The 27,677-nt window shown below is 44.2% G+C and overlaps 2 protein-coding genes across 4 annotated transcripts; both read right to left on the bottom strand.

The window, feature by feature from the left end:
• Nucleotides 1–1,274: 1,274 nt before the first annotated feature.
• Nucleotides 1,275–11,206, bottom strand: LOC4340252 (probable LRR receptor-like serine/threonine-protein kinase At1g56130). 3 transcript variants are annotated; one of them, NM_001421230.1, is made up of 17 exons: nucleotides 10,859–11,206; nucleotides 10,580–10,739; nucleotides 10,410–10,481; nucleotides 9,188–9,259; nucleotides 8,319–8,387; nucleotides 7,836–7,907; nucleotides 7,684–7,755; nucleotides 6,906–6,977; nucleotides 6,724–6,798; nucleotides 6,116–6,184; nucleotides 4,800–4,865; nucleotides 3,752–3,820; nucleotides 3,617–3,661; nucleotides 2,801–2,862; nucleotides 2,230–2,588; nucleotides 1,920–2,106; nucleotides 1,275–1,818 (listed from the first exon to the last, which is right to left on the bottom strand). In NM_001421230.1, exons 1-17 carry the CDS (start codon nucleotides 11,193–11,195, stop codon nucleotides 1,634–1,636), a joined length of 2,043 nt encoding a protein of 680 aa, NP_001408159.1. In that variant the 5' UTR covers nucleotides 11,196–11,206; the 3' UTR covers nucleotides 1,275–1,633. The 3 variants fall into 3 exon arrangements, with proteins under 3 accessions (NP_001408159.1, XP_015643935.1, XP_015643937.1); XM_015788449.3 differs by having other exon boundaries at nucleotides 2,810–2,862; XM_015788451.3 differs by lacking the exon at nucleotides 8,319–8,387.
• A 939-nt stretch (nucleotides 11,207–12,145) lies between these two features.
• Nucleotides 12,146–14,927, bottom strand: LOC4340251 (dehydrodolichyl diphosphate synthase CPT3). Its single transcript, XM_015785678.3, has 3 exons — nucleotides 14,332–14,927; nucleotides 13,397–13,473; nucleotides 12,146–13,220 (listed from the first exon to the last, which is right to left on the bottom strand). Exons 2-3 carry the CDS (start codon nucleotides 13,430–13,432, stop codon nucleotides 12,357–12,359), a joined length of 900 nt encoding a protein of 299 aa, XP_015641164.1. The 5' UTR covers nucleotides 13,433–13,473; nucleotides 14,332–14,927; the 3' UTR covers nucleotides 12,146–12,356.
• Between the last annotated feature and the right edge of the window lie 12,750 nt (nucleotides 14,928–27,677).

Genomic DNA, 27,677 nt, shown 5'->3' with positions numbered 1-27,677 from the left:
AGACACGCGGAGGCGGGATCGGCGGACATGCGGGGAGGTCGACGAGCTCCTCCCAAGTCCAAATCCTCCATTGTCGGCGAGCTCCACTGCGTGGAAAGGGAGGAGGTGGGGTGGCCGCGATCGTCGGTGAGGAGCTCGAAGGCAGGGGCGCAAAGGAGGCGGTGGCTCGGTGGCTGCCACCCTCTCCCAGCTCCTCCCCCTGGCCACAGACCGCCGCCGTGCCGTTCCATCAGCCGCCCCATGCTCGCCCGCCTACCGCCACCGCCCTCTGCCACACACTCACTTGCCGCCGCTCTACTCCACCGGCCGTCGTGCCCTCACACGCCGCCTCCGTCGGGCGCCGCTCAACCCTGCTCGCTGCCGCCCGTTGCTACTCCCCCGCGTCAAAGAGAAGAAAAAAAAGAAGAGGAAAAAGAAAGGGGAAAGACAGGATGCTCCGCATCGCCACCGCCGCCGCCGCGTTGCCAGCCATCGGACCTCCTCTCCCGATACACCCCGTCGGTCTCCTCCCCACCCGTCGGCCGGCCTACGAGAGAAGAGTGATAGAGAGAGAGGAGGAAGGGAGAGAAGAGGGGAAACAGAGAGATGACGTGACATCCTGAAATGTGGGGCTCACGTGGGTCCTACGCTGACTCAGCCGCCATGTCGGACAAAACCAGGGTCAAAACCACGAAAGAAACTATTGTGACCGGTTTTGATTAGTTAAGGGACGCCGGATTTGAGGACATTTTTTAACTCGATGACAAGTTCTGGGACCTTCGGTGTACTGAATCCAATTTTATGTTAGGGGTGAATTCATCCCAAATTCAAAAGTTCTGATATTGTCATCGAAGAAAAATAGCATTGTAAACAATACTTCAAGTGTCGTGTGGTTCTGATTATTTGATCTTTACGGCTCATAAGCCATAGAAAATAAACTAAGCAAAAAAAAATTATGTGCAAAACTTTTTATAACGATTTAAAAATTCAATGCTTAAAAACAAAACTACAAGGAAAAAACTTAATATTAACCATTTAAATTTTAGCTGCAACTGCTAAGACAACCAAATGATGAGGCATGATGGGTCATGTGAACTACCGCTTTTTCTTTTTAAAAAGCATCTAATATAAATGAAATTTTTATAAAGAACACTTAAGAAAATGCGAAAAATTATATAATATTTGACTCTATTTAGAAACCGAACTCACCACTGGAAGTATGTAGCAACAAGCAAGGAGTAGCAAAAACATGCGCACAAAGTTATAAAAACTTAAACATGGGTATTAACACGCAATTTTCGTAAACAAATGATCTTCGGTGTCAATTGACACATTGATATGGGTGCAAAAAAGCTTTACAAATTGATACAAGTAACATGTACAAAACTTTCAAAAAAAAATTAACTTGAGATTACACCCTGGCTATAAATGATGGTAGAGCAACAAAACTATAGGCTAAAAATCATGACCACAAACCAAACTGTACATCAATATTGTTGCTTTCCTCTTGACGTTACACAGTACCTTTTCCTGTACAGCTCATGTAAACCCAGCTCAATGCCCATACAATACAGACATAGGCTCATGAACATGCTAAGAAGACAGAAGGAACAAAATTAAAACAACCAGCTTTGTATATGCACATCTGAACACCTCATGCCTTTCGATGCTTCACAAGTGAAACCCATTTCCACCAGAGGTAGACAGCTGATGAAGATATCACTGTAGCAGCTATGGAAAGAGCAGCAATTCCTGCAACCACTCCTCTTCGCTTTTCATCGTGCCTTGATGTAAGCGCCACAGGAGGGGGGCTGGCTTGCGTCTCCGCGGAAGGGAATACTGAGAAAGTAGAGCATTTTCTTGTCAGTCAATGTTTACCTGATAACCAGAAAAAAGGTAATCAAGAAAAATAGAATATGTACTGTGAGTCTGTAATTTACCTCTTATTGCTGACACCAGAGGACCATAAGTTCCATTGCGTGGAATACAGCAAGTGCCTCGCCCATTCCAGTAGAGATGTATTTTCAACACTGAGGTGGTGACATCCGCTGTATAATTTCTGTTAATGGGTCTGTTGGAACCCCCTGCTTCCTTGGAAATGTCAAAATCTGTCATGATATTCCGATCCTGCAGGTAACCACACATTTTTGTTCATGTTTTGCCCATATGGTCTGGATGTGCCATTTGTTTTGCTTTAAGATTGTTAAACTTGGAGAGAGAGAGAGAGAGAGAGAGAGAGAGTGATCAGACCTGAATGTCGATGTTAAATAAACGCCTTCCTGATCCACTTTCTATAACTATCTCTGCAAAGAAGAGTTGAACTGTATATTTCCCACTAGGCAAGCCAACCACATAGTACCATAAGGAACCAGTTGATGTTCTTGCCGTTCTGTAGAGCTCAGGTATGTTTGTTCCATTGCCGGTAGTTACAATACCAGAAGAGTTACTAAAAGGATCAGTGCCCACATGACTGACTACCCAATTATTATTAGTGTCCACATGAAAGTCTGCTGCTCCAAGGTTAGCGGAGTCGTCATTGAACATATTCGACGGATCTGAAGGAGGAGTATATTGCTTGCCCCCACAGTTCACAGCAAAGGATACAGGATCTGCATTTATGGTGTGATGATGAATAAGACTCCCAAATAGACTGGAATGATCTAAAGTGAACCTTTAGAAGCATTGACAAATCTCCAACAGCACTATAAATATTTACATCAAAACGGTTAATTGCAGCATTATCAGCATGTACTAGTACTAGTAGTCTTATAGGAAAGTAAGGTATGTTCATAAGTCAATGGTCAAAGTTTTTTAAACGTACTAGTTAAACCTGTTGTGTTGCATCCTTTCATGTCGACACAATTGAGGAGACGAAGGTTTTCACTGCATGATAATAGAGAAAGTAAATAATATGTTGCATGCTATTTTGGCTGTTCGCATATGAAGGTTACCAACCCAAATAGTATGCACGGAAAACAGAGCGGTCAATTAGCATGTGATTAATTAAGTATTTGCTAATTTTTTTTTTCAAAAATGAATCAATATGATTTTTTTAAGCAACTTTCGTATAGAAACTTTTTGCAAAAAAGCGCACCGTTTTCAGTTTGAAAAGCGTGCGCACGAAAAACGAAGCAAGAGAGTTGGGAACTTGGAGTTCCAAACACACCCTAAAGTAATCAAGAAACAAAATTAGTAAATTCTAATGCATACTAGAAGGAATGCTTGTACGTTCTAAAATTATCAAGTCTGCGTTGCTGACGCTATCAGCCTACAGTCAAGTTTCCAATTCACGCATTCTCCTTGTTAAGAATTATTTTACCTCCCCAAATCCTCTAACACGGGTTATGCAGTTCTCTTAACAAATAATATGTCCTCAATCTCATGAAAAATATAAAAAGGAATTTCTAAATGTTTGCCTCAATCTCATGAATTGCATAGCAAACTTGAGAGCCCTTCAGTCTTAAACTGTCCTTAACCAGTTAAACTTATTTGATTGTTTCTTTAAACAATAGCAAGAAAGAGAGCAAATATAGGAGCATAGTGATTAAATTATTACTTGTTCGATGATGGAAGTCTATTTCAATGAGCTTATATGAGTATGACAACAATATCATAAACCATTTCAAGTGTTGCTTACCTGCCAACTGAGCTTCCTGCACCAATCGAAGTTCCAATATAATTTCTATGCATAAAAGACATGTTCACAAAATAATGAGTAAGGCCACTGTAACAATCAGTTGAGTCTAGTGCTTAATACAAGTAAATGGCATACATCCGCATCTTTCTATCAGCAGAACTGCTAGGAAGCCTTCCCCTAAGCAAAGGATTATATGTGACATCCCTGTAGTTTTCAATAAAAAGGAAAGGAGAATTGTTAGACAGGTTTAATATCAGATTGTACTTTGTACTAGGGAAGAAAATCTATCCTACTTCAACATATGCTCTGTCGATTTTTATGATCGGTAATATAATTTATAGGGTGCACGAGAACAAGGAGAGATGGTGACACAAATTTATACTAGTTCAGGCCCTCGAATGAGGTAATACCCTAGTCCAGTTAGCGTAGATTGGATCTACGAGGTGTGTGCAAATCAACAATGGAGTGGCTGATGGTGGGTATAATGGTGTCTAACCTCTCTAGGGTTCCTACCGATGCCTTTTATATAGTGCTAGGGCATCCGGCGGCATGTATGGCGCGATATCCATAATAATCCGGGTATCTACCATCTATTTACATGGGATTGGATAGACTTTCTTATCTCTTATCCCTTTCTATACAAAAATGTTGCATGGGCCTAAGGCACTCGACCCACCCTATGCAGTACAACCCAAAGGCCTCCTCTAGGGCACCCGGGTACCGTGTCCCCCACATGCTCCACCATCAAATTAGGCACTATGAGCATGCTGAACTTGACCACATTGCATGAAATGTAAAATGGCAAATAGAGTTGCATCTAATTCTGCCTTCTCTTTTCCTCTTATTAGCTTGGGTGAAGGAGGATTAGCTGACAAGGAAAGGATTTCTCTTATCCTCTTATCAGCTTGGGAGAAGAAGGATTAGCTGACAAGGAAAGGATTTGTGCTATATTGCCGTTCTTTCTCATTTAGTATTTGAAGACGGTTGTGTAACAGTATGCACCTTGACAGAGTACGAAATATTTTAAGTAGTAGGGATTGCTTGCAACAGTAGCTGATGAAAATATAACATATAATAGTTGCCCAGGTGGAAAAATCGTGCCATTTGTTTTCCATCCATGAAGTTCACATTATAAAATGCTTTTTCCTACACTTCAATCAGCAAATGCAAACAGCAGACTTACAGAGCAACTAGTGATTGAGGCATTTGATCAGGCAGAGATCCATTGAAATTGTTTTCACCTACATAACTAACAAATAAAAAATCATCAGAAAGGCAGGGTAAACAATAACTTGGAAAAATAAAAATGGAAAAGAATAAATAATAATATATGCACCCCAATGACCAATAGTTTATTGATTTAGGCCTAGTTCTTTTCTTCAACTCCAAATTTCAACTTCCTCATTTTCCGTTAGCACGCTTTTCAAACTGTTAAATGATACTTTTTTTAAAAAAAATCTATATAGAAGTTGTTTTAAAAATTCAAATAAATCCATTTTTTAAGTTTATAATTATCAATACTTAATTAATCATGTGTTAATGAGCTTTCTCGTTTCGCGTGCGCTAAAAATGTCTCTCAAACTTGAGGCAAAGAACACAGCCTTAGCCAGATTCAAACTGATAATTTGAAATAAACATGTTAGCTCTCAAGATAGTTAGATAAAACCTTCGGTAAAAAGAAAAGGTAATTAGATAAAACTTTAAAATGTATAAGGTTTCCAAATTTTGCGCACGAATTAGAGCTTAGAAGCTGACTCTACAACATACTGGGAATTCATATTCTGAAAAGTATAGCATGGTCAATTACAAATTCCTGAAGTGCTGGTGGAAGACTGAAAATATTCGTAAGTATAGCATGATTTCAGCTCTCAATTAGAAACAATAGCTTCCCCAGAACACAATCCTACAGTTGAACAAAAGTATGGCACTGCAAGAATTTCAGAAGTGACGTGTTCAGATGACGGATTAATCACAGCATTGTGAAACACATCATATTCTTTGAGGCAGGTTCATCCCTGGTGGCAGTATTGTCATCTTCTCGTGCCCCTGAAGGCCTCTTACTATTGTTTGGACATTAAAATTACATAGTTAGTGATGATAAATCAGATATTGAAGTAGATATTCCAAGCCAGACGAGTAGACAGGCAAACCCTGGCACAAATGCAACCAAGCAAGGTCTCTAGAAAACGAAGACTTTCCTTTTTGGCAAGGATAGCAATGAGGAAACTCGGACAGCAAAGATACATTAATTTCGCCATCCATCCTTAATAGTTTAAAGACAACATGATAGTTTAAAGATGTCGCTTGTCTATGTCATTACTGACTGAAAGGTCATATCCCAAGATACATGTAAAGAAAAGCTGTTGAGCGACCTGGTCAACATGTACAATGGGTTTTAACTTGAACTTGCAAGCACTACCAAGTTCCCTAACGCAAGCATCTCATCCGAAATTAATTTTCTTATTTAACAAATCATATTTCACGAAGAATCCAACTTACAGGTACTTTAGGCTACTATCGTACTGCTGAAGGTCAATTGATCCTGACAAGTTGTTTGATCTCAAATCTCTGCAAACATAAGGCAAATTGAGAGAGTAAGAGAGAGAAACAGGCAGAGAAGGAGAGAATCATCGCAAATAAAAACAGTAGTTATTTCAATGTTCACATTCATTGTAATATTGAAGATTAATATCAGAATACATGGTTTATTGTATTGTAACGTTTTTTTGAACAACAACAAAATCAAATAGGCATAGGCTTCTGCAGCCAAATTTAAAGTTGTTGCCTGCAAGGTGCATTGACAGCCCACCCCCCTCTTTTCCCAAATTGAAGTGTTTGAGATTCCAATTATGTTTCGGTTTGATTAACATAAGATTTAGTCGTTCTTTGAAACTCTATTAGAAGATGGGGTCACGATGGTTCTGAGATCAAGCACCCTCATGCTACTAAGCAACATCACCTCACTTTTTTCTAGAACACTCAACATCACCTCACTGACAGCAAAGAGCACAAAAGAGGGCCCCTGTTCGACATAGACAAGGATTGTGGTCCCCAGATGGAGAGTGTGCCATTGAGCATAAGCAAACAAAAGATTTTCTGAAACCTACACGTATGTTAATTTGTTCAGATTCTTCAGAATTTGGTTAGGAAACTTCCCCGTGAATCCACAATTCCTCAGAGATCTGCTTAGCAAAAACAAAGCATGTACTTAGAACTTGTATCAACCAACAACAATCAAAACAAATAGTCCAATGAAAAGAAATAAGGAGTGCGACAGTTGCAAACGTACAACGTTGAAAGATTTACCCAATCTCCTGTGAAATTAAAAGGATAGCCCTCGGTATCAAGGTCACCAATCATGCTGCAACAGAAGGTGGTTAATGTGATTAATAATGAAATCAGATTGGTGTGAATTTCAACAAATGATAATTTGGTTGTCCTGACTATGGGACAGATAAGAAGATTCTCTAGATGATAAGGCCTAAGATTAAATACAGTATTACATCAATATCTTCCAGAATACCTTTACTTGTAGTATGACAACACGAAAACTAAAAGATATTTCATTGTAACAATTGAAATTAGTTATATACAACTGCAGAAGTAAGCATTTTAAAAATTTATCAGTCCAAAAATGAAATTTCTTTTTGTCAATGTAACCGTGATTATGATTACATCTACATAACTCTTTATATGCCACTGCAATATTAAAAATACAATTATTCTTTTGAAACTGGAGGTAATTAGTCAAGTTTAGGACAAGAAATCAGTGAGCTTTAGATTTAGAGTTAACTAATGAAAATTATGATAGCAGATAATTGATTATTGGGTTTAAACTTGTAGGTCTCAATACAATCATTTGGTAATTGTACTTCTGGAACAGTTAAGTAGTCATTTGGCCTTGCCAAACTGTTATAGTGGCACATACAAATATTTTCCACTTTTGGAATAGGATCAGCATAGTCTGCTATCTTTGGAGAGCAACACGAACATATCCAATTTCTACCCTTTATAACGGTGTACGACTGATTGTGCTGTTAATAAAACAAACAATTAAAGTGGCTTACAGATTTTCTATATTGATCAATTTAGAGAAATTTTCTGGAATAGGTCCTTGAAGTTTCATCCCATACATTCTCCTAGCAAGACAATCATATTAGTTCTCAGGTTGGAAAGAAAGGAGTTACAGAAAAATATAAGGACAAGTAGTTATGCATACAAATCTGTAAGATTGGCAAAGTTCGCAATAAATCCTGGAACCATTCCTTCGATGTCATTATCAAACATCCACCTGCATAGAATGCCAATAAGTTAATTAGTACCCCCTCCGTCCCAAAATATAAGTATTTTGGACCTTGATACAATCTTCGAGATGCTACTTTGACTAACAATATCTATAAAAGTAAGATGTTTTAAATAAAAAAGAGTTGCATATTATGATAGTTTGTTTAATGATAAATCTAATAACATCAATTTTACATGATTGATCATTTTTATTTTTTTGCTTTTAATAGTTAAAGTAAAAAATATTTGACTTACACTATGCTAAAATGCTTATATTTTGGGACGGAGGGAGTATTACCTTTTTCTGAACAAAATACAATGTAATCTAATTATTTTTCAAACAGGCCTTGTTTGTGATGTTGATAGTGAAAACAAATAAAATGATTCTTTTGTGAAAATGGAAATGAAACACACTTACAGGGATTGTATACTTAAAAGTGCAGATGCATTAGGAAAGGACTCATTGAGCCGGTTATTGTTGAAGTGCCTGTAGATTTGGAGGTAAGGTCTTGGTGTCTTTGCCAACAAATAATATTGAAATAGACAACTTGAGCACAAAGAAAAATATGAGGCACGGAGATTCTTCACATACAATGTAATACTTACAATGTAAATATGAAGTGGATAAACCATTGGATAGTTTCTATAATTACAGACAGGTCCTAAAGTAACACAGCTAGAAACCAAAGTAGTATTGTACCAAAAAGGGCTTTGCTATCAGAGACAGGCGATGATGCTATCTCAAACTTCAAAGGAGTATGTCTGGATATGAAATACCTTGGATTTTTTTCTAATTTTAGAACTTAATATATTTTTTTATAAAAAGTTAACATCTTATTTAAAAACAAACCCCTTGGCCATGAGATGTGTACTGCTGTGGCAAAACAGTGCTGCTACAGTGCTACACCACCCACCATGGTGGCAGCATTGTCTTGACTCTTGCCATCCTATGACATTCCTCCTGATTAGCAGTTCTTTTTCATGTGCCAACTGAAGTAGTCTGGAGAAAGGCTCCAGATTTGGAAATAAGTTGTGAATGAGTTTATTTTAATTCTTTAAAAAAAGGTTCAAATATTAAAAAGAAATACCTTAGGTACATGCAGATAGTTTCTCGTTAAGGGAATAAGTATTATATAAATATGAAAGTGTCCAAGGCATTAGGCAATACTGGGAAGTCCCATGGCATTCAACAAGTTGGATGTACCATTACAAGAATGTAACGCAATTAAGTTCTTATAAAATTGATGAATGCTGCTGCAAAGGAACAAAAAGTTGTTTCATAATCACCATGTTTCCAGCTTGGATAGATTGCTGACTTGGGGAGGTATTTGACCAATCAGGTTGTTATTACTTAAATCCCTACAGAAAGAAAAGAGGACTAGTTACAATCAAAAGTTCCCTTATGTCACTCTACAAGCATCTAGCAGTTATATCTCACCATACTACTGCAAAGGAGTGTCACTAAAGATGTTTGCTACCTTCTAAAGCCAGTTGGATAATATGTAAAAGAATGGTAAATTAGTTTTGGATCTTAGCAGTTTGGTTAAAATGTTGCATAATTGGATAGCACAAGTTTTTAAAAACTTTCATTATATTCAAACTCACAATGTGAGTACATTTGACATGCACACTGGACAAACATCAATCCTGTCTCCAAATCGCTATTCAGTAGGTTGGCAGGATATATGCAGTATGAAAATAAAAACCCTCTAAATATATGAAAGCAGCGTCGTGTACATCCTTTTGGATGCAGAGGCCGGGTTTTAATCCATTTTCTAAAAAAAATGACCTATGTATACCGAACTACCAACATAGCATCTGAAATGCAAGTAAAGAGCATTTGCAGTGCAGAATAGATTCTCATTCTCCTCAGAAAATCATCAATTTCCAATGCATGTGCACAGAACATTAGATTTTATTCCAAGTATAGGGACATCATGCACTTCATGGCAGCTAATTACAACACAGTAACAACTTGTCGCTTGCTACACAAACTTGTGTGTTGAGAGCTATTTGATTGTGATTATTAATCTGTACCATTAAATTATAACATGGCATTACACCTATAACGGGTTGTTCTAGTATCAAGTGAATATGGTACAGATGAAAGAAGTGTCTGAAGTAAGAAACTAGTGTACGTGAATAGTAAGGAGTAAGAAGAATGCGTAATAGATTCTTCTCATAGCACCATTTATTTTACTACCTCTGTTTCAATTTACTTGTCGTTCTACTAGTTTCTCATAGAACAGCAAGTAAATTGATACGGAGGGAGTATACCATACATGTATCGACAGGTCCACATTAGGCATGGAAACGTCAGTTATACATATTATTATTTTACCCCAGTAAATACTAACAAGTAACAGCCTTCTGAGTAATGATTATAACAACTACAAAGCGCATCTCTATCGAAGAAATCATGAACCTATCACAAGTTCACAACAGATCAATTGTAGCATTTCCTAAGATAAGCAGTTTTACGATATCGGATACCGATGACAGGACTCACAGAGAGACCAGCTCCGTCAAACTGAAGAGCTCCGCTGGGATAAAGGTGATGTTCCTGTAGCCGGTGACGTTCCTGCATCATCCAGGGTGAGAACACCCATCATTTCATTTCCTTCCCCCACAAAGTGAGGCGTCAGAAACCAATCGAGGATTTGAGGTGTGCACGCTTACAGGTGCGTAATGCGGCACTCGTTGCTGCTGCAAGAGCAGTTGATGGACGCTTCCATTTCCGACGAATTAGACCAGACGAGCTTCCCGCACGGGTGGTACCCCTGCGGCATGGTGCCATCCTCCAGTCCCCACTTCTCGAACACCGTGTGCAGGGCGGCCGCTGCGGGGACGACAGAGAGACTCGGTCACCACACACACACGCACACATCCGCGACGACTTCGAGCTAGCCAACTCATCGCGATTAGGGCATCACATGAGCGAGTGAGAAAAATCCGTACCATCAGAGATGTTGGTGCTGTTTCTCGGCGGCGACGACGGCTGGCCGGACTGAGCGGCGGCGATGGCGAGCGAGACGAGCAGGATGAGGAGGGCGAGGGGGGCGGCGGGAGAAGCCATGGGCGGGGCGGCGTCGGGTGGAGATTGACTTGGTGAGGGGGAGGAGGAGGTGGAGAGTGGAGACTTGAGGGGTTTGGGAGGTTGACCGCGCGTGGGTTCGGCGAGACGAGGTCGTGGGGCTTGGTCGTCGGAGACGGAGAGAGCGGGGGCTCCGCGCGGCGGCGGGAGACGCGGCGCGGTGGACATTTTTTCCAGAATTGCCTCCCAACTTGTCAACATGAGTCCCCTTCGAACACAGCAATTCCAAATGGGTATTTTTTAAGTATGCAATAAGGGTATGCGTTTCCAAAAAATAATAAAAATAAAAATAGTATGCAATTCAAAAAAAAATGTATAGACAATAAGAGTGTGATATACTCCCTCCGTACTCATAAAGAAAGTCGTTTAGGACAGCAACGCAGTCTCCAAAACACAACTTTGACTTCTTGTTTTTATAAAAATATTTATTTTATATATATATACTTATACTTTTATGAAAGTATTTTTCAAGACAAATCTATTCATATAATTTTTATATTTTCAAACTCAAAAACTTGAGAGTTATTCATGATTTATATTACTAAGGTTTGACTTAAATATTGTCCTAAACGACTTCCTTTATAAGTATGGAGGGAGTATACTATACTTCCTTCGTTCCAAAAAAAAAACAAATCTTGGCTGTGTATATGGACAAACATACATGTTGTCCAAATACATAATCAATGTGTGTTCATATACATAGTTAGGATTTGATTTTTTTTTTTGGATGGGGAGAGTACATATTTCTAACTTCTACTCATCTGTTTTCTGTGCGCATACTTTTCAAACTGCTAAGCAAAATGTTTTTCTAAAATTAAATATATAAGAAAAGAATCATATTAATCCCTAACACAGCAAAGTCAGCAATTCCATATGGAGTTTTTAGAATGAAATATGCTAGTTCAAAATCTTTCGAATCAATGGAGTACAAATTCTTTTGATTCAGAGATGAGAAGCACAAAAGTTTCCCGGATAAAATGTGAACAGTATTTGTGCCAATTTGTTTGATTGAGTAAAGCATACACTCAAAGGTGTGAAGAAGCACTAGGTAATTTACGGATGCTTTAAGCTTTATAATGTTCTCAGTTTGTTTGCATGCATACTGTAACAAGAAGGATATGGTAGCACATCTGCACAGCGAACAAAATTGCTTCAGGGAAAGTAAGGCACTTTGCTTAGACCAAATGTTATTACATTTCACACATTTGGACCAACTCAAGCATACACATGTTCAAGCATACAATGGCATAGCTATCCTTTATATATTTCATATTCCAGGAGATACCACAGGAGAATACAGATTATTGTGTAACTACAGATATCTTGTATGATGGTTTCTATCTCCTCCCAGGGAGGATGTGATTACAGCTGCTTCTTAGCCAGATTTCTGCTTTGCTCAATAGAAGGGTGAACTCTTTGGTACTGGAGTATGGCCCAGACAAGGTGCTTGAAAGAGAACTCCGGCCAAAGAGGGTCTGGATTCTGCAAATGACTGAACGTCGTCTGCCACAGAAGGAAATTGCTCAGGCGAGTCTCACCTGAGGTCCGGATCACAATGTCAGGATCGGGGCAACCAGCGCTGTACATATGGCGGTCCAGATCTGCCACTGAAATGTCTGAATACACACCATTATTCGCAACACTGTCAGCATCCTCCCTCTGCAGTATATCCCTCCTTTCTGCACAGACCTTATTGACCGCATTGACAATCTCAGAAGTGGAGTTGTATGGCATGCAAACAGAGAAGACCAGTCCCGTGTTTTCAGCAGTGGTAGCCATCAGTTTCTCAGCTGCTACCCTCACTGATTTGCTCAACATGTCCAAGTTCCCCCAGAAGTTGATCTTACAGTTAACCTTGTTGATGACATTTCTGTTTTCTAGCAGTTCATTGATCTTTTCCTCCATTAACTCCATCAAGGATTTCACCTCAGTCGGATCTCGCTTAAAATTATCGATGCTAAATGCATACACCGTGATATACTTCACGCCCATTTCATAGCAGTAGAGCAGGCTGGCAATGAGAGCAGAGAAGCCCACCCTGTGACCAGAGCCTTCCTGGATACTCCTGAATTTAGCATATCTACGGTTACCATCCATAATAAATGCAATATGCTTAGGCATTGGGCCATACGAGAGGACAGCTACAATGCATTTGCGGATGAAATTCTGCAGACTAGCAAGAACACCAGTCGCAATTAACTCATCAGTGTTCTCCGTCTTTGAATCCTAAACCAAAAAAGTAAAACTCAAGTATAAGAATATCAGCGAATGACACAGCTAAGCACAAAGGAAAAGTCGCAGCTCTTTGATTATCTTTACATGACTAATAATACCTCCACCTGGATACTTGTTCTACATAAGAGATTTAACTATATATCACTGCATATGAATCTAAAACATACCACTGAAGGTGAGTAAGACATAAGTGAGCCAAGCATTTTGATGGGGAGGAACCAACAAGCAGTATCAGACCTGCAAACTGGAAAAGAAATAAAATTTTCAGATTTGCTTGCTCGGGTCAAGAAAAAGAAGGGGCACGTGTTTGCCATAAGAACAGGATACATTAAAAGGCTATAGATTACTATCTATTTTAAGCATGTTTTCCTGTAGGGAATACTAATTTCAGAAGAATGGATACCAAAAATGATTGATATTTAATATAAGTTCTCTGGAAAATACATCAAACTCTTTATATTTAGCAAAGTTTTAGCAGGGAGTATTTGATAGTTAAACTGAAAGGTATAGCCTTTGGATTTACCATACTATATTTTGATTGACTTCACTTAAATTTCCTAACAAAGTGAGACAAAGATGATGGCTAGCTATGCAGATGTTGGGGCTCCAATCCACGTGTGTATATCGGGAAGATTTCCCATCAACTGAAGTTATGATGATGTAATACTCATGGGATAAAGGCAAAAATAGCATACTTTTCCAGAGTTTGGAACACAAGACAACAAATAAAGCACCTGCACTTCTCTTTCATTAACAAGATAAGCACACTTTTTAGCTATCGAAATCCCTATGCCCTTGTAGGCTAAAGAAAGCTTTCACAAAAAGGGAGGAATTTCTAGCCAGAAGCTTCTAACAACGACTAGTAATAACAAGCACAAGTGAGCAATCAATCCAGCACAAATAACAGCTGGATTAGCATCAACCAAACCACAGCCACACCCTCGGATCCGCCCCACAAAAAAAGAACCAACCTGAGCACATGCACCTCCTCACAGGTATTCCATCGAACACGTGGTGAGCAAGCAAACGCGAGTAGCAAATCAAGAACCCCGAGGAGGAGCAAGCGGAGCGCACAGAGAATGAGAGAGAGAGAGATCCACACCTGCGTGGCTCAGGAGGCGGCGGCGGCTGGTGTGGTGAGTAGCAGCGGTAGAGGTAGGAGATCGGGGTGGCGCTGTTTCTTTCTTCCCCCTTTATAGCCGCCGCTCCGCACTCACGCAGCCAAACACCCCAGTCCACCCCCAGCGAGCGCGACGGAAGAGGAGGACTCGGAGGAGGGGGGAAAGGGAAAGACCGCGACGCGCCGCGCCACGACCACGAGGCGCCTCGCCTCGCATCCCCGTCGCGAAGATTCTCTTTGTTTGGGTCTTGACGTCTCCTTTTTTTATGTCGACTTGTGTGCCTCCTGGTGGCTGCTGGTGGTGGTGGTGCTCGCCCCGCGGGCGCGCCACCGCCACTCCCTCGCCTCGCGCCCGCGCCCGCGCGCGCGCCAGTGAAAAGTACTAGTAAAAAATACTAGTGGCGAAACGGGCGGTGTCGCGGAGAGCCCCCCGCGGGTGTGGAGCAGGTTGGGTGGGTGCGTCTCCGCGACGGCGGCGCCAAGCTTGGTTCGTTCGACCACCTCGAGCTGGATTTCCTTTCAGGAGGCGGCGGGTTGTCCGCCGGCTCGTCGTCGGGGCTTGGCCGATGGGAGATTGCGGGGGAAGAAAGGGGAATTGGGCCACCTAAAACTCAGCTTTTCCAAGGGGTGTGTTTAGATGCGGGTAAAACTTTCTATTTGCTGTCACGTCGGATGTTTGGACGCTAATTTAGAGTATTAAATATAGACTAATAAAAAAACTAATTTTATAAATGAGAGCTAATCCGCGAGACGAATTTTTTAAACCTAATTAATCTATAATTATAAAAAGTTTATTGTAGCATCACATTGTCAAATCATGACGTAATTAGGCTCAAAAGATTCGTCTCACGAATTAGTTCAAGGTTATGGTATTGGTTTTGTAATTAGTCTATATTTAATACTTCAAATTAGTGTCAAAAATCCGATGTGACAGGGACTTGGAATAAGTCCCCGTTTTCCAAACAGGGCAAGTCTTGTCATCGAGTTATAAAATCGTCCTCTAACCGTAAAACCAGATATCGGACGTCTCTCAACTAACAAGATCGTTCACTTGAGGTCCTTCATTAGTTTTGACTCCGGTTTTGCCTAACGTAGCGGCTGAGTCAGAATATGACCCACGTGGGCCCCATATGTCAGGATGCCAAATCAGCATCCTCTCTCTTTTCCTCTCTTCTCTCCCTTTCAGGATGGGAATGGTTAGGATATGGATCGAACCTAAACCGTTTTAAGTGAGTTCATTGATCCATTGTTTAATAGGGTTAATCTATCATGAGTCCACTATATCAATGGGGTATCCATGGATATCTAAATGGATCATCTACGTTACTATAGAGAAAAAAATTCTTATTACATGTATGTAAAACTTGGGCTCAAAATTTTTAAACTCGCGTTCACATTATAAAAACTTATCAAATTTAATTGAATTTTGCAGAGATGATTTATTATATGGAGAAGCAACTTTGTACAAATTTTAAGCCATCTAGACATGCGGGACCCACGATGCATTACTAAGATTTAAAAATTCTAGTTACATGTGTGTAAAACTCGGATCCAAAATTCTAGTTACATGGAGCAGGTTGGGTGCGTCTCCGCGACGCCACCAAGCTGGGTTCATTCGACCACCTCGAGCTGGATTTCCTTTTAGGGCTCCGGAGGAGGAGGAGGCGGGCGGTGGCAGGTTGTCCGCCGCACCGGCTCGTCGTCGAGCCGAGGCCAATGATCGATTGCGGGGAAGAAAGGGGATCGGGCCACCTAAAACTCAACTTTTTACACAGGGATTTGCAGGCAAGGAGTACCTATGCATCTTTCGAAAGATTTTTATGATTATATCACACAGATTTTTATTCTTTGGATTAAAAGCCAATAGACACAGTAAAAGATAAAAAGTAACTAAGAAACATCATAATGGACACTAAATTACCATATCTTCAAAGAAAAAGACCAAATCCAATATAAATTTCAAAACTTACATACGAAGATTCAAAAATTACACTGTAACTTACAAAAGTTACAATGTAAGTTTCATAAATTATATTATAACATACAAGAAAATACACTATAAATTTGAGTGAGAAAATCGAGGGACAGATAAGAAAAAAATCTTTCGAGTGAGATATAGCAAAATCGTTGCAGGCTCATCTCATCGCAGCCCATGCCCATCTCATTGCAGGCTCTCACGGCCCAACTGACTCCTAACTAAAACAAAATTATTTGACATGTTTAAGTATACTTAATTAGTTTAAATACAGATCATGCTAAGCGCGAGGCCCACTTTCACTTGCGTTAGCGAAGATTTACAGTTGTTTGGCAACTTCGAGTTAAAGATTTACAGGGTCTTGGTCTCAACAGCTAATGATGAATTGATGATATACTATCCATCACTGTTAACTGTTCAGCATTCATACCGGAGGATGATGCCATGAAAATTAAGGATTACTAGTACGAGTGTCATCCTTTCAGTGCAACAACCAACAGACCTTCCCTGACTGCACTTGACAAACGGGGGCCAATCAACCGGCTCCAAACAAGACCCATGAATTTACTACAGTATCTGCTGTCCTTCTTTCGCAGTGACAGAAATAATTGAGAGACACTAATTGCTCATCTCCCTCCTTAATTAGGATTGTCCCCTGCCACCACATTCGTATATGTCAGATGTTCTATACCCTGTCGTATGTACGTCCGCCTAAACAAGGGTCCGCCTAACCTTTTAATTTTTCGTTTTCACTTTTGTTTGTGCGCCATGCTCTATTGAAATTTAGCATATGTTACGGTCGTAAATATATGGTGTTCAGATTGTAGCTAAAATAAACCTTACCAAAATAATTTTAGCAGGATTTCTTATGTATTTATCAATTTAACAACAAGCTAAACGTAACTATTCTTTTAGCAACTTTACCATGGTTAAAAATGACACCGAAGTAAACAGCCCCTTTATCATTTGAGACATCGATCAGTGTTTTGGAGTTTCTTCCTTCCAACATTGCAATGTCTTAACAGATCAGTGGTGTACTAGTACAAAACTCCAAGTCGCGGTTTACAACAAAAGAAAAAAAATAGACGTTTAACCCTTTTTCTTTACCACAAGGAATACTCCATCCATCTCATAATAAGTTTATTTTGTAACGGAGTTTATAAAAATAGAGAATAATTGTATTTGGTGTAGATAAAGTGCTGAAACAGTTACATTGGGATTTTACAAAGTAGAGATATTCTATTTATTTTAATTTTGTATTGGTAGATATAAAACGAGTGAAAAATAAATTTATTTTGGAACGGGTGGTATCTTGCAAGCATCGGGCTGCCGGAACCAGGCCGGCCCGAGCTCAGCGAGGCCGAGAAAGCAATCGAACACGGCCAATCCTCCCCTTTCCCCTCGCACACCACACCGCGGCACCGCGCGCGTCACCGGCCTCGCTCGCGGCGCGTCACGCTGCTCGTGCGTGCGGCCACCACTACCACCGCCGCGATCGCTTTCGCGCGCACACACACGCAACGCACCAAGAGTCCGAGACTGCGCGACAGGGCGAGCGAGGGGGGAAAATGGCGTGATCTGCAGCAAAACGAGAGGGGAAAACGCAGGAAAACGAGCGGGCGACGCAGGATTCTGTGGATATTGTGGGTACCCCATACCCATACGGCATGGTTATCCGACTAGTCATAGGGGATAACTTATATCTATGGAATATGTAATAGATCATGACTCGGGTATTACGTTTCCTTGTATATTACGGAACGGCCTAAAGTCCTGGTTTGATAATATTGTAAAGTAGATTTAGGAAACCGATACCGTATTGGTTAAGGTTTCTATCTTGTAATCCTGCCCCCCATCCTATATAAGGTGGGCAGGAGGCCCTCTAGGGGGCAGATGACATAACCTAATCGTCAGATCAATACACACTCGGCGGATTCAAATCCCCAAACAGGAGTAGGGTATTACCTCTCATTGAGAGGGCCTGAACCTGTCTAAATCCTTTGTCTCTGCATCCATCCACTTTTAGGTCTCGTGCGCTACCCCCTTTTATTATTGCCGAATCCATGTTTCGACAGTTGGCGCGCCAGGTAGGGGTTGCGTCGAGTTTCCTATCAACAAGCGCGATGGAATCAATTTCATGAGTCGCCGACTTCGTTTTCGCTTTGGGAGTTTTCACTTCCTTTCCGTCGACCACTTCTTCAAGCTCCTCTTCTCTGACTTGATCCAAATCAGTCAGGGGGAAACTCAATCTGATTTTTATCATTATTTATCGTACTGATTTTTAATCCTAGATTAATCTCTTGCTATTTTTTGTTGTTGTTCGCATATAATTACGCGGCACTATTGAGGCGATTGATGCTGGTCATGGACTCGAGGCGTCTCAGCTTTCCGGTCGATCGGCCGCAAGTCCACTCTGCCGGCTTGTCTTCGCCACCGCCATTGCTGATAACAACAACGACTTCACCGCCGGCCTGCCTCCGTCGCCGCCGAGTGGTGCCTCCGCCTACACGGCTGGCCTATTATGCCGCCGCTGTTGGGCGTCTACGACTTCACCACCGGCCTGCCTCCGTCGCCGCCGATTGGTGTTTCCGCCTACACGGCTGGCCTATTATGCCGCCGCTGTTGGGCGTCCACGTCTTCACCGACCGGCTTGCCTTTACCGCTGCCGATTGGTGTTTCCGCCTGCACGGCTGGCCTTTATGCCGCCGTTGTTGGGCGTCTACGTCTTCACCGACCGGCTTGCCTTCGCCGCTGCCGACTGGTGTTTCCGCCTGCACGGCTGGCCTTTATGCCGCCGTTATTGGGCGTCTACGTCTTCACCGACCGGCCGCCTCGTCCGCCGCCGACTGGTGCTTCCGTCTGCACGGCTGGCCTTTATGCCGCCGTTGTTGGGCGTCTACGTCTTCACCGACCGGCTTGCCTCCGTCGCCGCCGACTGGTGCCTCCGCCTGCACGGCTGGCCATTATGCCGCCGCTGTTGGGCGTCTACGACTTCACCGCCGGCCTGCCTCCGTCGCCGCCGATTGGTGCCTCCGCCTACACGGCTGGCCTATTATGCCGCCGCTGTTGGGCGTCTACGACTTCACCATCGGCTTGCCTTCGCCGCTGCCGACTGGTGTTTCCGCCTGCACGGCTGGCCTTTATGCCGCCGTTGTTGGGCGTCTACGTCTTCACCGACTGGCTTGCCTTCGCCGCTGCCGACTGGTGTTTCCGCCTACACGGCTGGCCTATTATGCCGCCGCTGTTGGGCGTCTACGACTTCACCACCGGCCTGCCTCCGTCGCCGCCGATTGGTGCCTCCGCCTACACGGCTGGCCTATTATGCCGCCGCTGTTGGGCGTCTACGACTTCACCACCGGCCTGCCTCCGTCGCCGCCGATTGGTGCCTCCGCCTACACGGCTGGCCTATTATGCCGCCGCTGTTGGGCGTCTACGACTTCACCGCCGGCCTGCCTCCGTCGCCGCCGATTGGTGCCTCCGCCTACACGGCTGGCCTATTATGCCACCGCTGTTGGGCGTCTACGACTTCACCGCCGGCCTGCCTCCGTCGCCGCCGATTGGTGCCTCCGCCTACACGGCTGGCCTATTATGCCGCCGCTGTTGGGCGTCTACGACTTCACCATCGGCTTGCCTTCGCCGCTGCCGACTGGTGTTTCCGCCTGCACGGCTGGCCTTTATGCCGCCGTTGTTGGGCGTCTACGTCTTCACCGACTGGCTTGCCTTCGCCGCTGCCGACTGGTGTTTCCGCCTACACGGCTGGCCTATTATGCCGCCGCTGTTGGGCGTCTACGACTTCACCACCGGCCTGCCTCCGTCGCCGCCGATTGGTGCCTCCGCCTACACGGCTGGCCTATTATGCCGCCGCTGTTGGGCGTCTACGACTTCACCACCGGCCTGCCTCCGTCGCCGCCGATTGGTGCCTCCGCCTACACGGCTGGCCTATTATGCCGCCGCTGTTGGGCGTCTACGACTTCACCGCCGGCCTGCCTCCGTCGCCGCCGATTGGTGCCTCCGCCTACACGGCTGGCCTATTATGCCGCCGCTGTTGGGCGTCTACGACTTCACCGCCGGCCTGCCTCCGTCGCCGCCGATTGGTGCCTCCGCCTACACGGCTGGCCTATTATGCCGCCGCTGTTGGGCGTCTACGACTTCACCATCAGCTTGCCTTCGCCGCTGCCGACTGGTGTTTCCGCCTGCACGGCTGGCCTTTATGCCGCCGTTGTTGGGCGTCTACGTCTTCACCGACGGGCTTGCCTCCGTCGCCGCCGATTGGTGCCTCCGCCTACACGGCTGGCCTATTATGCCGCCGCTGTTGGGCGTCTACGACTTCACCACCGGCCTGCCTCCGTCGCCGCCGATTGGTGCCTCCGCCTACACGGCTGGCCTATTATGCCGCCGCTGTTGGGCGTCTACGACTTCGCCGCCGGCCTGCCTCCGTCGCCGCCGATTGGTGCCTCCGCCTACACGGCTGGCCTATTATGCCGCCGCTGTTGGGCGTCTACGACTTCACCGCCGGCCTGCCTCCGTCGCCGCCGATTGGTGCCTCCGCCTACACGGCTGGCCTATTGTGCCGCCGCTGTTGGGCGTCTACGACTTCACCGCCGGCCTGCCTCCGTCGCCGCCGATTGGTGCCTCCGCCTACACGGCTGGCCTATTATGCCGCCGCTGTTGGGCGTCTACGACTTCACCATCGGCCTGCCTCCGTCGCCGCCGATTGGTGCCTCCGCCTACACGGCTGGCCTATTATGTCGCCGCTGTTGGGCGTCTACGACTTCACCGCCGGCCTGCCTCCGTCGCCGCCGAGTGGTGCCTCCGCCTACACGGCTGGCCTATTATGCCGCCGCTGTTGGGCGTCTACGACTTCACCACCGGCCTGCCTCCGTCGCCGCCGATTGGTGCCTCCGCCTACACGGCTGGCCCATTATGCCGCCGTTGTTGGGCGTCTACGACTTCACCGCCGGCTTGCCTCCGTCGCCGCCGAGTGGTGCCTCCGCCTACACGGCTGGCCTATTATGCCGCCGCTGTTGGGCGTCTACGACTTCACCACCGGCCTGCCTCCGTCGCCGCCGACTGGTGTCCCCGCCTATACGGTCGGTTGGTCACACCACCGTTGATGGGCATCGTCATCTTCACCGCCGGCCTGCCTCCGTCGCCGCCGACTGGTGCCTCCGCCTACACGGCTGGCCTATTATGCCGCCGCTGTTGGGCGTCTTCGCTTTCACCGTCGACCGCCTTCGTCGCCGCCGACTGGTGTCTTCATTGTTATTGATGGACGACTTTGTTCCCATATTGGCCACTTCTGCCATCACCAAGGGGAATATTACAAAGCTAAGTCATCATTTATTTTATTCTTTATATGATATTTTGCCTTTTCCTCTGCCTCACTACACCAATTGGTCTTCCATTGAGTAGTGAGTCGGGGGCTACAGATGTTATATCGTATTTTTTAAACAATTTTCATAATATTTATCTTGATTGCTTGCGACATAATCTGAGTACAAAAGTACCTATCGAGTTATGGAGTTCTATCTTCCTATGCTTTCTGTTCGGTTTGCCAATGGATGGTTGCCTTTGGGCCGATTCCTAGCACCCGGGGGCTCGTTGGATGGACCGAATAACGCAAGGTGCTAAGTATTATTCAGAATAAATCAAAAGCATAGAGATAAGATAATTTATTTTCTGCTCTTAATAATTGCAAAAGTACCCGAGTAGTAAACTCCGATCCGTGAAACTTTGTTCCATTAATGACGAACTCATGACACTCATATGCATGTTTGGGAAGTGCTTAGGCCGACTCCCAGTGCTTGGTGGCTATGACTAGTCGGGCAGAGTGCTTAAACGTAATGAGTCATCTGTTCGGGGAAATCAAAATTGACAAGAGGAGAAATACATATTTATAAATATTTTAAACTGCTTGAATTTTTCTCGAGTATTATATTTATATCAGATACTACTCATCCTATATGTTTGTTCTGCAGGATCCAGATCCAGATATGCATAAAAGGGATTCATGGCTTTAAGCTTATCTCTTACGCTCCAGGAATGGATCAGTCAGAACACCACCACCGGCTCGCCTCGACCGCCGCCGACTGGTGTTCCCGCCTGCACGGCTGGCCTATTATGCCGCCGTTGTTGGGCGTCTACGTCTTCACCGACCGGCTTGCCTTCGCCGCTGCCGACTGGTGTTTCCGCCTGCACGGCTGGCCTATTATGCCGCCGTTGTTGGGCGTCTACGTCTTCACCGACCGGCTTGCATTCGCCGCCGCCGACTGGTGTTTCCGCCTGCACGGCTGGCCTATTATGCCGCCGTTGTTGGGCGTCTACGTCTTCACCGACCGGCTTGCCTTCGCCGCCGCCGACTGGTGTTTCCGCCTGCACGGCTAGCCTATTATGCCGCCGTTGTTGGGCGTCTACGTCTTCACTGACCGGCTTGCCTTCGCCGCCGCCGACTGGTGTTTCCGCCTGCACGGCTGGCCTTTATGCCGCTGTTGTTAGGCGTCTACGTCTTCACCGACCGGCTTGCCTTTGCCGCTGCCGACTGGTGTTTCCGCCTGCACGGCTGGCCTTTATGCCGCCGTTGTTGGGCGTCTACGTCTTCACCGACCGGCTTGCCTTCGCCGCTGCCGACTGGTGTTTCCGCCTGCACGGCTGGCCTTTATGCCGCCGTTGTTGGGCGTCTACGTCTTCACCGACCGGCCGCCTCGTCCGCCGCCGACTGGTGTTTCCGCCTGCACGGCTGGCCTTTATGCCGCCGTTGTTGGGCGTCTACGTCTTCACCGACCGGCTTGCCTTCGCCGCCGCCGACTGGTGTTTCCGCCTGCACGGCTGGCCTTTATGCCGCCGTAGTTGGGCGTCTACGTCTTCACCGACCGGCTTGCCTTCGTCGCCGCCGACTGGTGTCCTCGCCTGCACGGCTGGCCTGTTATGCCGCCGTTGTTGGGCGCCTACGTCTTCACCGACCGGCTTGCCTTTGTCGTCGCCGACCGATGTCCTCGCCTGCACGGCTGGCCTTTATGCCGCCGTTGTTGGGCGTCTACGTCTTCACCGACCGGCTTGCCTTCGCCGCCGCCGACTGGTGTTTCCGCCTGCACGGCTGGCCTTTATGCCGCCGTTGTTGGGCGTCTACGTCTTCACCGACCGGTCACCGCATCCGCCGCTGACTGGTGTCACCGCCTGCACGGCTGGCCTGTTATAACGCCAACTGATGCTATCTTCTTCACGGCTGGCTACATCGCTGTCACTACTAATAGGCATCAATATCTTCAACACAAGCTGCCTACGTTTGCCATGGCTGCCGACTGGTTTCTTCACTTCCATGGCTACATGATTCTACCAGTGTTGATTAGCCTTATCTTCTTCACCGCCGGTCATCTCGTCTGCTGTTGACTAGTGCCCTCGCCTCTACGTCTGGTTTATACAGCTACCACTACTGATGGACATCATCGTTTTCTGCCGCCGACTCGTGTTATGCCGCCGTCGACTGGTGCTTTTATCTTCACAACTGCGCGTCTTCACTACCGGTTCACTTCATCACGGCAACACAACTTTGTCATCATGGTGGACCGACTTCATCTTTATTATCTTCGGAACCAGCAAACTCTATTGCTGCTACTTAACAAGTTTTGCTACATCACCAACCATGACGTTGTTGTGAATCTCGACATCTCGGCATGCGATGCCGTGTTATTTTACTACAACAAGTGGCTCTCCAATATTCAGGATTTCTACTTGGACATCTTCAACACATATCTTCAATCAAGCAATAATTATTCGACGACAAGATGCTACAGTTCTCGACTCTATGTTCAGTTGTTTCCCAACTAATCAAAGAGTCGGGGGCTACACAAATACAAGGCTCAAAATTTGACAAATTTTATATAAGCCAATGAGTCAACTCCAGGAGTCATTATCTTCATCTTTGCTTCGGAACAGACATTCTACTTCAACAACTTCAAATATTTCGGTTTAGACGAGTTGGGCAACAACATCAACTCTCCTCCAATTATTTGTCTTCACGGTTGGCCTACTACGCAACTGCCGATAGAGGATCTCATCGTTATCATCGGCTGCTACATCGCTATTGACTGGATCACCGACATCGTCATCTTCATCAACATCTTGTCAAGCCTCATCAACATAGCCAACTCTGCTGCCGTTGATGGGAAACTTCGTCATCATAGTCGGCTATCTCTGTTGCCGCTAATCATCATTACCGTCGGATGCGTTTGTCGCCGCCGATTATTTTCTTCATCTTCATGATTGGTGGATTTCGCCATCACCGTTGATGCGCGTCTACGTCTTCATCGTCGGTTTGCTTTTGTCACCACCGACTGTTCTTTCGTTGTTGTTGGGCGCCTACATCTTCACTGCTAGCTGACCTGACTGTTGCCGACTGGTTTCTTCACCTCCGTGGTTATGCAACTTCATTACATTTGATTGGTGGCATCTTTACTACCACTGACATCTTTCGTTACTTCTGATGAGCAATTTCGTCTTCATGTTGGTCATTTCATCTCCATGCCGACTGCATCAGCTACCATCAATGGACAATTTTGACTATGACAGAAGGACAAGCTATATGCTCAGGGGCTCATCAACTCAAGCGTGAGGATTATATCTCCAATTTGGACTTGTTCCGGATACATTCCACATGGATTCATAGTCATGAGTCTATTTTCTATGCTCAAAGACTGGACCAATTATTATTCCCCGTAAGGGCTATCAACCGAATACTTGCGCCAGTCGGGATTCAATTATTATATTTATTTTTGGAGTATCCCATAAGGGATAATCATTCAGATCAGAAGCTATTCATATGAGCTACACTTGGTCTATATTACCCGGAAGATTTATTACTCAGGAGCATGTTACATGCGTCATCCTTTAAAGGGTGTCGAAGGCATATTTTTTGGCCTAGGCCTAATATGTCTGCAGCCCATATTTTCAGGTGTGGCCTGTCACGTTCTTTTAGGGACTTAGGCACTTTTTGCTTAGGCCAAAGTGCGCGTGATCAAGTGCCCAATACCTTAAAATCCTTTTATACCGCAGTTACTTAACTTTTTAGGAGTTGGTACAATGCATCTTAAAAGGTGTCAAACAGTAAAGCTTTATATAGCTGGCCCGCTGACTTTTTTATATAGTCATGGTGCTGTTTGGGTTTTTAAGCAATTGATTGGATACAATATCATTGCTTTTTGCCACGTAAGTGTGCATTTTTATTGACCAATATTATGGCTTAGGCTGATTATATATTGTGGTCATTTTCTAGGCGGTTGGTAAATCCTTTATGAGTTTATTTACTCGGATTTTACACCACATATGCCATATATTTCCAGGTGTGGTGAAACCATGTGTCTTCTAGGGACTTAAGTACATCTGTTAAAGCAGTGTGCGCATGGCGTATGCCCAATACTTTGGAAATTTCTTTATTCACAATATACAAGCTTCTTTATAGCTATTTTGCTATATCACTCATCATATTTTACAAAGCGGTTGGTATATCACTCGGATCATGTTATTTGGAGGATTCACACCGCATATGCTATATATTGATATCAAGTCACTTGGTTGATTACGATTATCAAAACCACTCGGTTGGTTGGATTATTTATTCCTTGACTATATGCTTGGTTTGTTCAATTAACCACATTGTCGGGGGCTACACCTATTAGGTGCATCTAGTCGGTGCACCTGACTTTATTTTCCAGCCCTCCACAGTCTTCAGATTTGGTAAAAGTACTCGGGAGACCATGACAAAGATAATTGAAGCACTCGGCTTTGGAGTAATCTGGTTCGAGAGAAGATTATCTTTTCGACTGCGAAGGTCTCAGGGGCTACTGTGGATATTGTGGGTACCCCATACCCATACGGCATGGTTATCCGACTAGTCATAGGGGATAACTTATATCTATGGAATATGTAATAGATCATGACTCGGGTATTACGTTTCCTTGTATATTACGGAACGGCCTAAAGTCCTGGTTTGATAATATTGTAAAGTAGATTTAGGAAACCGATACCGTATTGGTTAATGTTTCTATCTTGTAATCCTGCCCCCCATCCTATATAAGGTGGGCAGGAGGCCCTCTAGGGGGCAGATGACATAACCTGATCGTCAGATCAATACACACTCGGCGGATTCAAATCCCCAAACAGGAGTAGGGTATTACCTCTCATTGAGAGGGCCTGAACCTGTCTAAATCCTTTGTCTCTGCATCCATCCACTTTTAGGTCTCGTGCGCTACCCCCTTTTATTATTGCCGAATCCATGTTTCGACAGATTCGTCGTCAACGGCGCGGCCCGGGCCGGGGAACACCTGGGGTACGGCAGTAGTATAGCATAGCAGCAGTAGTCAAGCGGTGTTGGGTGTTGGTGTTGTACGGCAGCCTGCAGGGGGGCCAGAGTGGTGTGGACGTGTTGGCAGTGCGCGCCATGGTTGGTTTGATTTTCGTTTCTTCCAGAGGGGGGGTGGTGGGGTTGAGCGCAACCAACGGTTTTTTTCTCTTTTCTAAAAAGGAAGAAAACGATTCCGTCCAGCGATTTTGTGCTCCGCTGCTTTTGGGCGATAATTTTGTGATCTCTGGGTGGTTGGTATGTCGAGGTTGTAACACGTTTCTTTTCGTGTCGACACTAAGGCCCTCCAAGACGAAAAATTTTGGCATGTCACATCATATATATGGATAAATATTAAGCGTAGTCTAATAATAAAATAAATTACATATTCCGCCTATAAATTGCGAGACCAATTTATTAAGTCTAATTAATCCGTCATAGCAAATATTTACTGTAGCATCACATTGTCAAATCATGACGTAATTAAGCTTAAAAGATTCGTCTCGCAATTTACACGCAATCTACGTAATTAGTTTTTTTTCTTGTCTATATTTAATATTCCATACATGTGTCCAAACATCCAATGTGATAGGGTAAAAAATTTTTGTTTGGAAGTAAACAAGGCCTAAGTGTCCCTTTGATTTGGAGGAAAAACGTAAAATTTTAAAGTTTTTCAAGCCTATAGGAAAAATTTATATGAATTGATTGAATCATATCATATCCTTTGAAATTCGTATGGGATAGACAATCCTACAAAGATTTTGGAGGAAATTTAGCAAAAGCTCTTACCTCTTGGAAATTTTATTTTGAGTCTATCTCTCTTATTTGATTTCTATGTTTTTTTACATGTTTTGCAATTTTGTTTTACACTTAAATTATATCAAAATCATATGTTTAATTCTCTGTTTTCTCCTATTTATACTTATGCATAGGGCTGAGCTAAAATACATTTGCAAATTACATAGTACTAGTATTTTTGTAAGATTAGTATTTTAATAGGGATTATGGAGTGACTCTAAT

Source organism: Oryza sativa, chromosome 6 (assembly GCF_034140825.1).
Source record: "Oryza sativa Japonica Group chromosome 6, ASM3414082v1".
Lineage (NCBI taxonomy): Eukaryota > Viridiplantae > Streptophyta > Magnoliopsida > Poales > Poaceae > Oryza > Oryza sativa.
This window is presented reverse-complemented; position numbering and strand designations above follow the sequence as displayed.

Excerpts from the sequence above, each read along its gene's own strand:
- LOC4340252 (NM_001421230.1), bottom strand. The coding sequence starts at position 11,195 with ATGTTGACAAGTTGGGAGGCAATTCTGGAAAAAATGTCCACCGCGCCG. Across the intron at positions 6,185-6,723 it reads CTGAACAAATTAACATACGT|AGATTTGAGATCAAACAACT; the intron begins GTAGGTTTCAGA and ends TTATGTTTGCAG. Across the intron at positions 2,863-3,616 it reads GCAGGAAGCTCAGTTGGCAG|TGAAAACCTTCGTCTCCTCA; the intron begins GTAAGCAACACT and ends ATTATCATGCAG.
- LOC4340251 (XM_015785678.3), bottom strand. The coding sequence starts at position 13,432 with ATGCTTGGCTCACTTATGTCTTACTCACCTTCAGTG. Across the intron at positions 13,221-13,396 it reads TGTCTTACTCACCTTCAGTG|GATTCAAAGACGGAGAACAC; the intron begins GTATGTTTTAGA and ends TTTTTGGTTTAG.